Here is a 14,905-nt window from a genome sequence, read left to right on the forward strand (position 1 = left end):
CGTCAGTGCGCGTGCGTCCGTCACCCACCGAAGTGTCCTCACAAGCCGCAGCGAAGTGGACGAAAGAAGTCGCCTGGTCTGTCCTCTCCTCGGCAAGACCCTCGCCCCCCAACCGAGAGGACCCCGAGAGGACCCCAAGAGGACCAAGAGGGAGGAAGGAGAAGCGGTCCCCCTCGTGGGTGCGTGCCGGCCCCGCCATGGCTCCTCCGCTCCGGCCGTGACGCGCGTCCCACCCGCCGTGCCGGGAGCATGAAGACGACGCGGAAGTGTCGCGCCCTGCTGTCGGTGGGCCTGAACCTGGTGGCCCTGTTCTTGTCCACCACCGCCTTCATCACCACCTACTGGTGCGAGGGCACCCAGCGGGTCCCCAAGCCCAACTGCAGCAAGCAGCGGCGCCACAACTGCATCGACTACGGCGTCAACGAGACGGACCAGAGCAAGGTCCACTACAGCTGGGAGACCGGAGACGACCGCTTCCTCTTCCGCCGCTTCCACACGGGGATCTGGTACTCGTGTGAGGAGAACATCCACGAGGCAGGTGGGTGCACGCGCATGGTGACTCAACTTTGGAGCGTGACTGTGAGGTGAACTTTTATGGCTTGACAGGCAGGTGAGTGATGCGTTCAAGGAGCCTGGGGATAGAAAGTGCTGCTGCTTGTGGTCCAAAGTTGGATCAAGGAGCTCCAGTGACACCTGATATATATATATTAGTCCATTTTGTTGGGGTTGTGTCACCCATTGTCACCCGGGGCCCTGTCGCCCCCTGGGGGCCCTGTCGCCCCCTGCGGGCCCTGTCGCCCCCTGGGGGCCCTGCCGCCCCCTGGGGGCCCAGCCGCCCCCTGGGGGACCTGCCGCCTCCTGGGGGACCTGCCGCCTCGTTGGGTCCCTGCAGCCTCCTTGGGGGCCTGCTGCCTCCATGGGGTCTCTGCAGCCTCCATGGGGTCCCTGCAGCCTCCTTGGGGGCCCTCTATGGAGCCGTGCCGCCTCCATGGGGTCCCTGCAGCCTCCTTGGGACCCTGCCGCGTCCTTGGCGGCCCTCTATGGAGCCGTGCTGCCTCCATGGGGGCCCTGCCGCCTCCAACGTGTTGGGACACAGACTTTGTCCACATTTGGACGAGCACCAAAGTAGACTTTCATAGATTGCCACCTCCTCCATGCGCGGGGCTTTTGTCACAATGATTCATGCATTATTCAGTGCCAGCATTAAGGGAAATGTCAAACTCTCTCAGCTCGCAAAAACTTCACTGAAAAGTCAAGTTTGGATCTGCGGCTTGAGTTGTCGTCTTGTTGCGTGACAGGAGGGAACCCCGCGCTGATGCCCAACACGATCTGATGCGTCCATCCACCGTGTGTGAGAGTACATGATCAGCTTTACAGGACACGTGTGTGTGTGTGCGTGCGTGCATGAAAGTTTTTGGTCTGAAAATTCAGCCTTTATTATATTCATATTTACTAATGTGTAACTATGTGATGATACATTGGCAAATGTACCAGTCCACATTCTTTCTATGTTATGGCTTGATGCTTCACTCACTGATTATGTTTTTTTTGGCGAACGTTGCAATGTCGCACCTCCTTGAATGCACCATAGCTGGGTGCTGCTAAGCAAAAGTGAACTTTGTCCAATGCCATCTTACATGATGTGGGATTAGTGGTGAGCAGCATATACGTTTCATCCATTTCATTGCTTTAATAAGGCTTATAATAAGGCTTTAATAAGGCTTTAATAAGGCTTTAATAAGGCTATAATAAGGTTTATAGTTAGGCTTAAATAAGGCTTTAATAAGGTTTATAATAAGGCTGTATAAGGCTATAATAAGGCTAAAGTAAGGTTTATAATAAGGCTTAAATAATGCTATAATAAGGCTTTAATAAGGCTTGAATAAGGCTATAATAAGGCTTACAATAAGGCTTTAATAAGGTTTATAATAAGACTTAAATAATGCTATAATAAGGCTTTAATAAGGCTATAATAAGACTTTAATAATTTAATTTACATTTTTTTTGTCACAAATGTTTCTGGTCATATTACTCTCGGAACGTCACCCATCAAAGCTGTGACAAGCGGTCCTGTAATGTACAGTAAATGATGCTGACTTGACTCCAGACCCGACCACGAAAAGCCACGTAAGATTTATGAAAGAAATATTTTCATAGGTCGAGCACGGAAAACCGATTTACGAACCAAATATGTTTAATAACATTAGATACGGAACCCCCAGGCGCTCCTGATGCTGCGTCATGGGTAGGTAGATGTTAGCAGTATCTGAGTGCATTGAGCTCCTTGAAGGTGAAAGACCATTTACCATGTAAAAGTGAGAGTGGGTACCTGTCCCATGCTGGTATGAACCCACAGCTAAAGGCCTCTCTTCACACGACCAATCAGGGATGATTAAACGTTCCTTAACACCTCCGCCGTCCTGTGATGGCCTGAAAGCTCATCCGGTGTCCCGCAGGAGCCTAAAACGAGGGACAGGAGTTCAGACAGGACGTGAGCATTGATTGGTCGGCTGATGTCACTGACACAAACTGCTTTATTGGCCAATAATTCAGCGTAATTCCCCCCATCTTTACTGAAGTAAAGCCATCCCTCTCGTCTCCCGGTGACATGTCATCATCTGCGTGTCATCGATTGCGGCATTAGAAGGATGCGCTCTTGAGAGCGTGTACCTAAAGAAGCGGGCGTGGCCCGTTGGGTGTAAAGCTGAGCGATGACACCACCGCCACGATAATGGCTTGAGTGACATCCCATGATGAAACAGTCTGCTGAGCATTCATTTCATAAAAAGCAACTTTTAATCACGGCACGCTGATGGCTGCTGACACGATGAGTGTCGTGAATGCTGATGGCGCCGGTCGTCGGTCCTGACGTCAGGTTGCAGATGAGCCTCCTGGCGCTCTTAATTACATTTCAGATTCATGTCCTAATCAGACGCCGCCTCGCCGTAAACGCGCTTTTATTGCAGCGAGCCGCCCCGCTCACCTGTTTTGGCTTTTTTTTTTTTTTGCATTGACCTTGGAGATGATGGATGACTGCTTCCTCTGATGAGCTTCACCGCGCTGCTGGGATACTTTGTTGCTTCGGCTGGCCGCGGTGTTTCCCCGAACATTCATTGACTCCATTTGGCGCTATGATGTTCACCATAAACTCACTGGAACTCTGATGACCCCGCTCTGCCAGAGAATAACCAGATGGCGCTTTCTCAAAAATGGCGACTTATCTAGAGACTTTTGGCAATTCTGTTATGACAGCACGATCTTCGTCTTCGTCCGTCTTGGTCGACAGCGGAAGTTGATTTGTGTTTCTAAACATATTTGTTTTGCTTTTCGTACTTTTTGTACTCCTTTTTGCTCGTGTGTCCTCCACAAATACATTGCAGTCCTGTGGGAAACACTTTTTTTTACAATCTTCTAAATAAGCTAGAACTTTATTAGAGGCATCTGCACGAGAAATAACACCCCTATAGTCAGCCTGACATGCCTATTCTCCAATAAAGTAGATAAAATAAAGCATTTAAGACAGTTTACCTTCCAGAGGAGCGGAATCGGTGGCGGACAGGAAGTGATGTTGGGGGTTCAGAGTTGACTTTTAATCATGTTATTGTGCCTGTTGGGAGTAAATGAGCCGGTGAGCGAAGCATCCTCCATCTGGCCTAACCGCCAATCCGTCTCAAATGCCTGGCCTTGCCACGCCCCTGCTCAGCATACGGAAACACACATTGGACACCGACGGCAAACACAAAACCGCCAATGTTTTCAATCACCTTGCCAAGTGCCGACGCTACAAGTGTGTTCCACCCATGTTCGTTCTGCAACTCATCCCCTCATCATCTCATCCCGTTCGTCGCTCCGTCAGGGCGCTGTTCCCCTCCGCCCTCGGCTTCATTCCCAGCTCATCTCACCTTGTACCTTTTCACATTCCTCTTTTCCTGCCTCGTTTATCTCCTCTCTTCCTCCCTCTCTCAGGTGAGAAGTGTCGCAGCTTCATTGACCTGGCCCCCGCGTCAGAGAGGGGTGAGTAATGAGCGTCATTAAGCGTCTTGGCCTGCCCGGCTCAAGGAAAAGCAGTCATGTCTCACACGGTTGGGTTTTTTTTTTTTAAGTAGATGGAGGGAATGTTAGCATCCATAAAATATTATCATTCTATCTAGACATTTTTGCTTGTAAATTGTGACCTTTTTTAATTGAAAAAAAAAACAATGATGCCGACAGCTGACAGCAAGGTGTACTGTATTCGGGGACACGCTCCGAGCAGCCGACAGCAAGGTGTACTGTATTCAGGCACATACTCCAAGCAGCCGACAGTAAGGTTTACTGTAATCAGGCACACGCTCCGAGCAGCCGACAGTAAGGTGTACTGTATTCAGGCACATACTCCGATCAGCCGACAGTAAGGTGTACTGTATTCAGGCACACGCTCCAAGCAACCGACAGTAAGGTTTACTGTAATCAGGCACACGCTACAAGCAGCCGACAGTAAGGTGTACTGTATTCAGGCACACGCTCCGAGCAGCCGACAGTAAGGTGTACTGTATTCAGGCACACGCTCCGAGCAGTCGACAGTATGGTGCACTGTATTCAGGTACACGCTCCGAGCGGCCACACCATGCCCCAGACGCCATCGCCATGTGGCGTCTCAGTGAGTTGGTCGAATTTGGTCGGCAACATAGCAAAAATTAAAAAATATTCCCATTTGAGAGTCTGAAATCAGATGATATTTCCATTTGTAAATCCAAAAACAATGAATGGAATAGCATAAACGTTGTTGGCGAATCATCCATGGAACGTCGGTTGCTACGGCTCTACGGTCCAGCCGTCTACCGTCAGTGTAATCTATCTCAGCGTATGGAAATGATTCATTCACGGTCATGCCTGCGTTACGGTATATTAGCAGAACAATAATCCGGTTCATAAACTTCCTATTGGATGTGAAAATATGCGTCTTCTGAAAAGAAAACTCCTTTGTACACAAACATAATTAAAGATGTAATGATGCACGGGAGAGGTACAATCTGATAAAGTACTTCCTGTTTGTGTCCCGCCTCTTCATTCATATCCCGTGATTATTATTACTTTGGGATAATAAAGGTGTGTTTAGACCTTATGAGTTATTATTGTTGTTATGATTGTGTTTCTGAGGCTATTTATGGAGTAACTCAGAGTATTTATGACACTTGAAGTGCGGAACGGAAAAGGGAGGGCGGCGTTGCGACTCCACCTCATCTCGCTCAGAGCAGATAATCTTTTTAAATTCTGTGTCGTGAGTCTCACGATTGCAGAGGCTGAGCCGTGTCCGCCGCCAACACGTGGAGGGGAGGGAAAAAAAAAAAAAAAAGCGGGTCGCGGCGCCAAAGTCCCTGTGGCCTCGCCGCTTTCAAACATCCGTCTTTTTGTGCTGCGCCGTTCAGTTTTGCAAAGCTCACGTTTCTCCCCTCCAAGCGACAAATACAATGGATACAGGGTATTCCCAGTATTCCCGGTACTGTGATGATGATGCATGACAAGCTCACCTGGTGTCACGTGTGTGTGTGTGTGTGTGTGCGGCGTGCAGGCGTGTTGTGGCTGTCGGTGGTGTCCGAGGTTCTTTACATCCTGCTGCTGGTGGTCGGCTTCAGTCTCATGTGTTTGGAGCTTTTCCACTCCAGCAACGTCATCGACGGGCTCAAGCTCAACGCCTTCGCCGCCGTCTTCACCGTGCTCTCCGGTAAGATGGCTGTTCTCACACGCACACACACACACACAACAAACACACACTTATTAGTCAACTTTAATGTTCCCACCTGTGCACCTTCACGGCTGCACACCTCATGTTGGGCACGTGGGCGTGTCCCTGTGTAGCCGTCTTGCCAGCATCACTTGTTCGGAAACGCGGCAAGCGATGCAGGTTCGTGAGAGGTCATCCGGGGTCACTGTTGGCCGCCAGGGATTTGAAGTGGTCTTAAACCTCTTACCCAAGAAGCTGGCGCCGCCTGCAACCAGTATGACTGTTCACATGACAAGCGGGCCGCGGTCTTCTTACCCTCAACGCCAGCCGACCGCCGCCAAGGCCGGGACGTCCAAAAGGAAACGTCAAGTATCTTCATGGAGGTTCGACCCTACAAGCGATACGAACATGAAGTCGGAAAGCATCCATGAGGGTTTCATGATCCATGGATTACTGATTATGGTTATTTATGATGAGGTCATCAGCCAGGGCCGCCATTAGACAATTAATATAGGTCATTATTAAACATGAACTAGGGCTGCACGGTGGTCAAGTGGTTAGCGCGCAGACAGCTATCTCTGTGTGGAGTTTGCATGTTCTCCCCGTGCATGCGTGGATTTTCTCCGGGTACTCCGGTTTCCTCCCACATTCCAAAAACATGCTAGGTTAATTAGCCACTCCAAATTGTCCATAGGTATGAATGTGAGTGTGAATGGTTGTTTGTCTATATGTGCCCTGTGATTGGCTGGCCACCAGTCCAGGGTGTACCCCGCCTCTCGCCCGAAGACAGCTGGGATAGGCTCCAGCACCCCCCGCGACCCTCGTGAGGAAAAAGCGGTAGAAAATGAATGAATGAATGAATTATTAAACATGAACTAGGGCTGCACGGCGGACGAGTGGTTAGCGTGCAGACCTCACAGCTAGGAGACCAGGGTTCAATTCCACCCTCCACCCGTGGAGTTTGTGGAGGTTTTCTCCGGGTACTCCGGTTTCCTCCCACATTCCAAAAACATGCTAGGTGATTAATTGGCGACTCCAAATTGTCCATAGGTATGAATGTGAGTGTGAATGGTTGTTTGTCTATATGTGCCCTGTGATTGGCTGGCCACCAGTCCAGGGTGTACCCCACCTCTCGCCCGAAGACAGCTGGGATAGGCTCCAGCACCCCCCGCGACCCTCGTGAGGAAAAAGCGGTAGAAAATGAATGAATGAATTAATTATTAAACATGAACTAGGGCTGCACGGCGGACGAGTGGTTAGCGTGCAGACCTCACAGCTAGGAGACCAGGGTTCAATTCCACCCTCCACCCGTGGAGTTTGTGGAGGTTTTCTCCGGGTACTCCGGTTTCCTCCCACATTCCAAAAACATGCTAGGTGATTAATTGGCGACTCCAAATTGTCCATAGGTATGAATGTGAGTGTGAATGGTTGTTTGTCTATATGTGCCCTGTGATTGGCTGGCCACCAGTCCAGTGTGTACCCCGCCTTACGCCCGAAGACAGCTCGGATAGGCTCCAGCACCCCCTGCGAATGAATGAACTATTAGCAAAGGATTTTTGCACAATTTGACACAAACACTGAATTTAAGAATTTCTCCAATTCCGCGTAAAACGTCCAAAGCCGTAGCCAGGAAGTCACACACCAACAAGCCACACCCACTCACCTCATAGCTTCTGAGCGGACGGCAAATAAAGAGTCGGTTGCTCTCGCCGTCGAGGGGGATGAACTCCCAGCGACCACGTCGCCCTTTTCCAATCACGTGATGTGACGCACGTGTGCGCATTTCGTGGAAATCCAAAAGGACGGCGACATCAAGGTTGGAGGAGGAATGATGCTCTTTTTATGGCGTGCTGTAAATCTGGGGGGGCACTTGTTATTTACCGCCACACACACACACACAGTGTGACGGTGGGCGGGGGTCGATGGCGTGTAAGAGGCAGAGTGATTACAGCCACACGTGTAACTGATGGCACCGGCGGCTTCAATCAATGCTGGCTGTATGATGACTAATTAGCATCGTTACCGCTGCTCCGGTTTATTAGCGATGACTTCTAAGTGAGGCCTGACAGCAGATCATTTGGTGTTCGGAACTGAGGGACGCTTCCACGGGGGAGACAATGATGGACGCAACGTTTTGGGACAATCGTTCCCAAGTGAAAGTAACTTCTAGCAGAATATGTACCGCTGTGTGTGTGTGTGTTTCAGGTCTTCTAGGTATGGTGGCCCACATGATGTACACACAAGTGTTCCAGATCACAGTCAGTCTGGGTCCTGAAGACTGGAGGCCTCACAGCTGGGACTATGGGTGGTCCTTCTGGTACGTCCTCTGGTGCTCATTTGGTGTCACACACACCACAGACGTCACCGCATTGGTTCCCCCGTGTTTAGAACCTAGTAGAACCTTCCAGTAACACGACGTCTTCTCCTCCGAGCAGCATGGCCTGGGGCTCCTTCACGTGCTGCATGGCCGCCTCCGTCACCACGCTCAACTCCTACACCAAAACGGTGATCGAGTTCCGCCACAAGCGCAAACTGTTTGAGCAGGGCCTCCGCGAGGAACAGAACTTCCTGGACCAGGAGGCCTTCCACTACTTCCGGGACCGCTCCCTGCAGTCCATCTCCGGCGCCCTGGACGTGTACCCGGGCCCCGACCCCGGGGCGGGGCGGGGAAAGATGAGAGCGGCCTCCATAGACTTGGGCGAGAACACGGACTCGCTGGGGGAGGAGCAGTGCTGAGCCTGAGCCGGTTCCGATCTCGGATGTGAATGTGGGGGCCGCCTTTATTTTACCATCGTAACCAAACCTGGTAAGAGAGAGAGACTTGGTGAAAAAAAATACTTTGTTTATACGTCATAACATACTGTAAGATGATGACTAGGGTATATGACCATAGTCATACCACAACATATGTATGTACTCTATACTATGAATACTCACACCCTTTATTTTTATGGAAGGAAGCTTTTCCTAGCATAATTCCGGCTCCATTGGGTGGCTAGCATAGATGGTTTAGTACCCGAGTTCAATAAAAGTAACAAAACTTCAGTTTCATGACATTAAAGTACATTCGGTGTTTACGCTAACACCGTCCGCACAGGAGCAGATTCAACAATGAATGATTTTTGTTTGCATCCCGTGAGATGACGCCTCACTCTGACTCCAACATCACTTCATAGCGACTTTTCGGAGAAGATGCTACACATAGCACTTTGAATCTACTTCTTTTATATGCAGTTGAATGTAAACACGTATGTAAACAACGGTCGACTTCCTCAAAAAGCTGCTTTGTGTTTTGTAAAGTATTTGCAGCAAATGAAATATATGAATGAGAGTAATACTACAGATGTTCAGTCAGACGTTGATGCTGAGGTTGTTAGCGCCGACTCCCCATCCAGAGATGGCGTGACGAGGCTCGTCGTCAGTGTTTGATAGTTTTACTGTCATGAAGGTGTCATTGTTAAGAACATTGTGTAACAACCAAAGAGTTGAAGCTTTTCGGTGATAGGTAAATCTCTGTGGTGTCCGCTGGTCATCTATGGTAGTCATATCTATTTTCAATGAATATGCACATGAATAAACATCACCATAAGATAATATACATACAGGTGTTTTTGGTTCTTCGTATACTGGAACTGTGGTGCGGTGACGACCGTCAGGTGACGACTGTCAGGGCTGTCACAGATGAAAACGATTCATGTTTATCATCGATAATGAATCATAATGAATCGCTTAATAAATGAAAATGAATGCAATATCTTTGGAGGAAGATGGTTCACTCTGTGCATTGGTTTCAGCACCGTGGCGCCTTTCTTCCATAGAACGGAATGAGAACCACCGAGTCATTGTCTTGTTGGGGGGCGGGGGGAGGCGGGGCCGCTAGCATACACATAGAGTGCAGAAGAGTGTAACGTAGAAATGAGTGGATTGAAACACATAGTCGGTGTCTCGTGATAATAACGCAAAAGAATACCAATACCAATAATGCAAAGGAACCCAACAGCATCACGTATGAAATATGAAACCACAAACATCTCTGCCACCTTTTTCATGACGGACCGCCACATCATCCTCTCTGAAGGTTAACGCGCTCGCCATCCTTGCAGTCCAAGTCCTTGAACCTCCGGATGCGGCACGGACCTCTGGAATGGAATGGAAAAAAAGATCTTTCATGCATAGATTCTTCTAAAATAGTCTGGAAAAATTCCAGTTTTGTTGTGGCGAGTCAGATTCTAAAAATCCATACCTTTATCCAGATGTTCACCACTGTGACTTGGTGCAAATACTCCCCATGTCTGCCCAGAAAGGCGCCTGTAAATAGTGTAAAATATTATAGATGGTTATTGTTATTGTTGGTACCATACACGGCTGAAGCAGACCACAGTGCGAAGGTTAAGATTTAAGTAGAAAATTAATCTTTTACTGCTTGAAAATTAATCAGTGAAAAAAAAAGTGATGATTAAAGTTATTGTCGCTGGAAAAATCACCCGACTAAACGCTCCAGGTCATCAAAACCTGGTTCCGGTTGACGTGGTGTTGACGTTTGTGTTTGCTTCAATTAAAGGAAATGCTCATCACAAAGACCCCAAGAGCACTGACATCATTGTGTGTGTGTGTGTGTGTGTGTGTTGCAGCTTTAGTGTGTTACATAAGGCTGGCAGATTGTAAACAGCCGGGATTAAATTGGCTCCGAGGTTTTGGGAAGGTTTGAGAGGACGTAATCCCAACATAACTTTTAAAGCCTCATCAGTTCTCGTCAAAACAGCGGACAAGTCTTTTCCATTCATTAAACACGCCGCTCGCTTTAAAGGAGGATTCCGGGACCGGACCACTGGCCTATAGAGTCTATGTCTATATTCACACACTACTTGCTCCTCTGACTTCACAACTTCCTGCTCTCCAAAACGCTGTCATTCTCCTTTAATTTCTGAGGAGCATTTGCAATAAAAAAGTATTGTTTTTTGGATTTTTGGGATGTCTGATAATAATCGGGCCAATATCAGCAAAAGAACAACATGCATAATATCAGTTTTCCATAAAGAAGCTAATATCGGACATGACATCCATTGCTGGAAAAAAACATTCTCCAAGTCTCCAGAAGACCTTGAGATGAAGAAGACACTGACTCCATTTGGGTTCTTTATTATCTCTCAGACATGCTCTTATCGGAGTATTAACACGGAGATCACTTCACGAGGAATGAGTCATTACATCAAATGGCCACGCTCCCGTCTCATCTTGGTTTCCAGAAATTCCCGAGTAGCAGCTTCACGTTGAAGCATAGCGCCGTTACGGATGTCTTACGGCTCCATCCGTCACCGCCATCCATGGCGTCTCGGCGGACGCCGACGATGGATGCTCCACGAGGCGAGGCGTGATGGTCGTCAGAGAATCAGCCAGGATGGCTGTGACTGCCCAGCCAAGGAGATGAACCATCTCTGTGACGTCTGGACCATGGACGAGGAGGAGGAGGAGGAGGCCTCACGGACGCCAGGAGGCGGAGGCGGCCATCAATACTGTAGGTTAGCGTGATGCCTTCATTCAGGTTAGCTAGCTAGTTCTCCTCTCCAAAGCAAACTTTCACTGGACTCAACTTTTCCTTTTCCTGCCTCCTGTTGGGGGGGGGGGGGGGGGCTCTCTGCTCCATCCCGGCGCTCCCTTCATGATGCAACCGTCAGCAACCGCTTTACAAGTGAAATAAAAAGTGGAACAAATGGCAGCCTGAAAGAGTCAGCCTGATCACGATGAGGACTTGGACATGAAAGACCATGCAGAGGATGGTGGTGATGATGATGATGATGATGATGGTGGTGGCTCACGCTTGTCGTGAAGGATCTCCAGAAGCATCTCAGCGTCGCCTGAATGATTCATTGAACGCTTCAACAGAGCTTGGAGCTTACAGGATAAATAGATTGGATCTGGCACCAGGGTGTCTGACTACAGCTGTCCTATCTAGTCACACTAGAGCTGTCCTATCCAGTCAGACTAGACGAGAGCTGTCCTATCTTGTCAGACTAGAGCTGTCCCATCCAGTCAGACTAGACTAGAGGTGTCCTATCTAGTCAGACTACAGCTGTCCTATCCAGTCAGACCAGAGCTGTCCTATCTAGTCAGACCACAGCTGTCCTATCTAGTCAGACTACAGCTGTCCTATCCAGTCAGACCAGAGCTGTCCTATCTAGTCAGACCACAGCTGTCCTATCTAGTCAGACTAGAGCTGTCCCATCCAGTCAGACTAGACTAGAGGTGTCCTATCTAGTCAGACTACAGCTGTCCTATCCAGTCAGACTAGACCAGGGGTCAGCAACCCGCGGCTCCAGAGCCGCATGTGGCTCTCCAGCCTCTTTGTTGCGGCTCCCTTTGCAATGCTTGAATATTTTTTAGCACCCGTGTGGTGAAAATGCACGTCTTTGTTATGAGTTTACAAAAATCCAACTTTGTGTGAGACCATGAATGCATCCTGACTGAGTTCTGACTGGTGACTGAATGAGCAGACAGGATGCTATCCAGTTCTCTCTGACAGGTTAACATGAAGGGAAATGAGTAATACTTTGAGTTATTTGAGTTATTAATTATTATTAATGAGTTATTTGACGATTCTAAAAAATAAATTAGAGCTCATTTAAAAACAAAAGTTTATCTCCAGTACTAGCAAGAGTACTCCAACTCGTCTTTTTTTTCCCCTCCAATGTTGTTTTAAACATACAACGTTTTGCGGCTCCAGGCTATTTTTCTTTAGTGGGCAAGTGGGTGAAATGGCTCTTTTCATAGTAAAGGTTGCCGACCCCTGGACTAGACTGTCCTGTCTAGTCAGACCACAGCTGTCCTATCTAGTCAGACTAGAGCTGTCCTATCTAGTCAGACTAGAGCTGTCCTATCTAGTCAGACTAGAGCTGTCCCATCCAGTCAGACACTGCGGTCCAATAAAAACACGACTTGAATGAACGAGGGCGAACAGGAAGAATGTACCGCCATCTTGGTGTTGCAGGTGCCATTCTCCCATTATTTTAAAGTCCTTGAACCGTCGAGTCCTCCATTATTCAGAGAGCGGGCGCTCAGTAGGCCAGCCTTCCGAGGAAAAGGCCGCCAGGCTTCGGCGTGTCGGCGGCGAAGGACGTGTCAAAGTCAAAAGTGCGGCCACGTTCTTGAAAAGCGGACTTTTAACAAGGCCGCCGGGCTGTAAAACAGCCGTGTCGCTTTTACAGGCGGCGCCTGTCTCTCCGCTGCCTCCAGGCAGCCCTGGAGAGCACGGCGTGATTTGTGGCGACGCTCTTTATCGCCGTGGAGCCATGCATCCATTGTCCTGGGTGAACGTCCCCGGCCTCCTTCTCCCGCCGTCATTCACTCATTCATTAGGAGGAATTAGCCGCACGCTAGCAGCAGCAGTCAAACAGACGCTGCAACATGAATAAATGATGAAGTGCAGGGAAGACTTACACTAACTCAGGAGAGATGTGACGTGTAGAAGATTCTTCTTTGGGGTTTTTTTTCCCATTCACAGGACTTCACCGTTAATGGAACGCCACAGGTTGATGGCGCCTGAACAGCATCATGAAAAAGCTCCACATCTCACCTGGATGTCCTCCACTCTGCATCGTCTCCTCGGGCCTGGCGGGAAACATCAGCAGTGAAATATGAAGACTCTGGAGCACAGTCCGCCTCCTGGCTTCCTCCGGCTTCATCGCTCACGCAAGCGGCCGTGGAGCGAAGCGAACAGCTGAAGCGCCAATATGGATATTGATAGGAATTCTACGAGGCGCCGACACCCCCAGCAGCGAGCCAACTGGAGATGCTGGATTCATTTGGGTGAAGACACACGATGCTTGGGATGGCGGAGAAGGCAGATGTTTATCTTCACACTCCAGCGCCAACACATCATTTCATCAAACTGACTTCCCAATCCTGCTGAGTTAGGATTTTTGGGACATCTGACCCTTTACGGAATTTTTCAGCATATGTAGCATAATCAGAATCTTCATAGTAATATTAAAAATAGCTGAGGCAAGGATACCCACACTGTGTGGGTGAGCAAACCAAGCGCTCCCTTTTCCTCCTGCCTGTGGTAACTTCCCCTGAGCTCACTTTGACAACATTGACTTTCCCATGAAGATATTTCCAAAGTATTGAAATAAACGATGATGAACTACAGGAATGACGACTAGATTGTCCGTTCACGATCGGTCATCGTATCAATACACTAACATTACCTCAAATCACTCAAGTATCGATCAATATTGTCATTTCACAATCCATTTTAGAGCTTAAAGCGCTGGTATCGGAAGTATGGATATTTCAGTATTGATCCGCACTTCACTAGTTCCCTGGGCTCCGTGGAAGTGTGTGCAGATTTTAAATCTAAAATCCAGGTCTTTGTCCATCTAATGTTTCATATACATTCCCTCCACCAAGTGTGGGAGCTTTCCAGGCTTCTGGTGGGAAGCAGGGGTACAATGTTTACCTTTATTAGCGTTTTACAAAAGCGCTCCATTTTGCAATTTTAACATTCATGGGTGTTATTAAGGTCCGACTTAGCTCGGGACTAGCCTACAGGGAATACATCATGCACGACTGCAAGCATGTGGGAGGAATTCAGGGCATATTTGGACTTTCCACGCCGTAAGCGCCTTCCTGCGAGTGGAATCAGCCCATGCTGTCGTCTGCATGGAAAATGGCTCTGATGCTTTTGTTTCAGATCCGGTGCTGAACTTTCAAGTGAAAGCAGCGCCAACTTTGGGCTGGTGGAGGACTTTCACTGGGGAATTAGGATCAGGATTAATCAGGATTGGATCTGTTAAAGTGAGATAACAGACGTGGGCTCCTTCTGTTTGGAAAAGTCAACAGTCAATCTTTGCTTGTCCAATTATGGGAAGCAAACGTCCACACAAGCCATGGAGCCATGTCCTGCTGATTTAACTGCTCCTTACTGGGAAGTATTACCGGGAAATGGCCTGGTCATGTGGTACACAGTACCATGTTATATTTCAGTGACATATTTATGAAATGAGATATGTGACATGCCTACTCATGAACTAAGCATGAAGGAATTCTGTTGACACTTTGTTCAATCAGGCTTACCAAAGTTTAAGCGTTTAAGGAGCGTATGTCGCCCCCTGCTGGCCAATACAAAGTTTGCAGGTCAGAAGTTGTAGCCACTTTACTCTTTGTATTCTCTAATATTGTCCCTTTTTAAATCATATATCACAA

The 14,905-nt window shown here is 48.5% G+C and overlaps 2 protein-coding genes and 1 long non-coding RNA gene across 10 annotated transcripts in view; 1 reads left to right on the top strand and 2 right to left on the bottom strand.

Annotated features, from left to right (window-relative positions):
- Nucleotides 1–9,031, top strand: gsg1l (gsg1-like). 2 transcript variants are annotated; one of them, XM_058048590.1, is made up of 5 exons: nucleotides 1–538; nucleotides 3,967–4,014; nucleotides 5,552–5,704; nucleotides 7,910–8,021; nucleotides 8,140–9,031. In XM_058048590.1, the coding sequence occupies exons 1-5, from the start codon at nucleotides 250–252 to the stop codon at nucleotides 8,438–8,440; spliced, it is 903 nt and encodes a 300-aa protein (XP_057904573.1). In that variant the 5' UTR covers nucleotides 1–249; the 3' UTR covers nucleotides 8,441–9,031. The 2 variants fall into 2 exon arrangements, with proteins under 2 accessions (XP_057904573.1, XP_057904572.1); XM_058048589.1 differs by lacking the exon at nucleotides 1–538 and having other exon boundaries at nucleotides 2,734–4,014.
- Nucleotides 2,018–4,363, bottom strand: LOC131102942 (uncharacterized). Its single transcript, XR_009119518.1, has 3 exons — nucleotides 3,765–4,363; nucleotides 3,016–3,695; nucleotides 2,018–2,460 (listed from the first exon to the last, which is right to left on the bottom strand). It is a non-coding gene; the product is annotated as an uncharacterized LOC131102942 (long non-coding RNA).
- hoatz (HOATZ cilia and flagella associated protein) overlaps nucleotides 4,364–14,905 on the bottom strand; it is a 24,885-nt gene continuing 14,343 nt past the window's right edge. For 3 of the 7 annotated variants that reach the window (XR_009119508.1, XR_009119507.1, XR_009119505.1), the window contains 5 exons: nucleotides 9,948–10,012; nucleotides 9,745–9,843; nucleotides 7,368–8,507; nucleotides 5,805–7,228; nucleotides 4,364–5,713 (listed from right to left, as the gene is read on the bottom strand). The gene's annotated coding sequence lies outside the window, so the exon portion shown is untranslated. Of the gene's footprint in view, nucleotides 5,714–5,804; nucleotides 7,229–7,268; nucleotides 8,508–9,307; nucleotides 9,844–9,947; nucleotides 10,013–13,379; nucleotides 14,490–14,905 lie in introns of those variants that run through there. The other 4 variants (XR_009119509.1, XR_009119506.1, XR_009119510.1 and 1 more) reach the window with 4 other exon arrangements.

The sequence above is a fragment of the Doryrhamphus excisus genome, chromosome 15 (genome assembly GCF_030265055.1).
Source record: "Doryrhamphus excisus isolate RoL2022-K1 chromosome 15, RoL_Dexc_1.0, whole genome shotgun sequence".
NCBI lineage: Eukaryota > Metazoa > Chordata > Actinopteri > Syngnathiformes > Syngnathidae > Doryrhamphus > Doryrhamphus excisus.

Bases quoted from the DNA above. Each gene is read 5' to 3' on its own strand.
- gsg1l (XM_058048589.1), top strand. From the start codon at position 3,675: ATGCCTGGCCTTGCCACGCCCCTGCTCAGCATACGGAAACACACATTG. The intron at 5,705-7,909 runs GTAAGATGGCTG...TGTGTGTTTCAG, and splicing joins CGTCTTCACCGTGCTCTCCG to GTCTTCTAGGTATGGTGGCC. The intron at 8,022-8,139 runs GTACGTCCTCTG...TCCTCCGAGCAG, and splicing joins GACTATGGGTGGTCCTTCTG to CATGGCCTGGGGCTCCTTCA.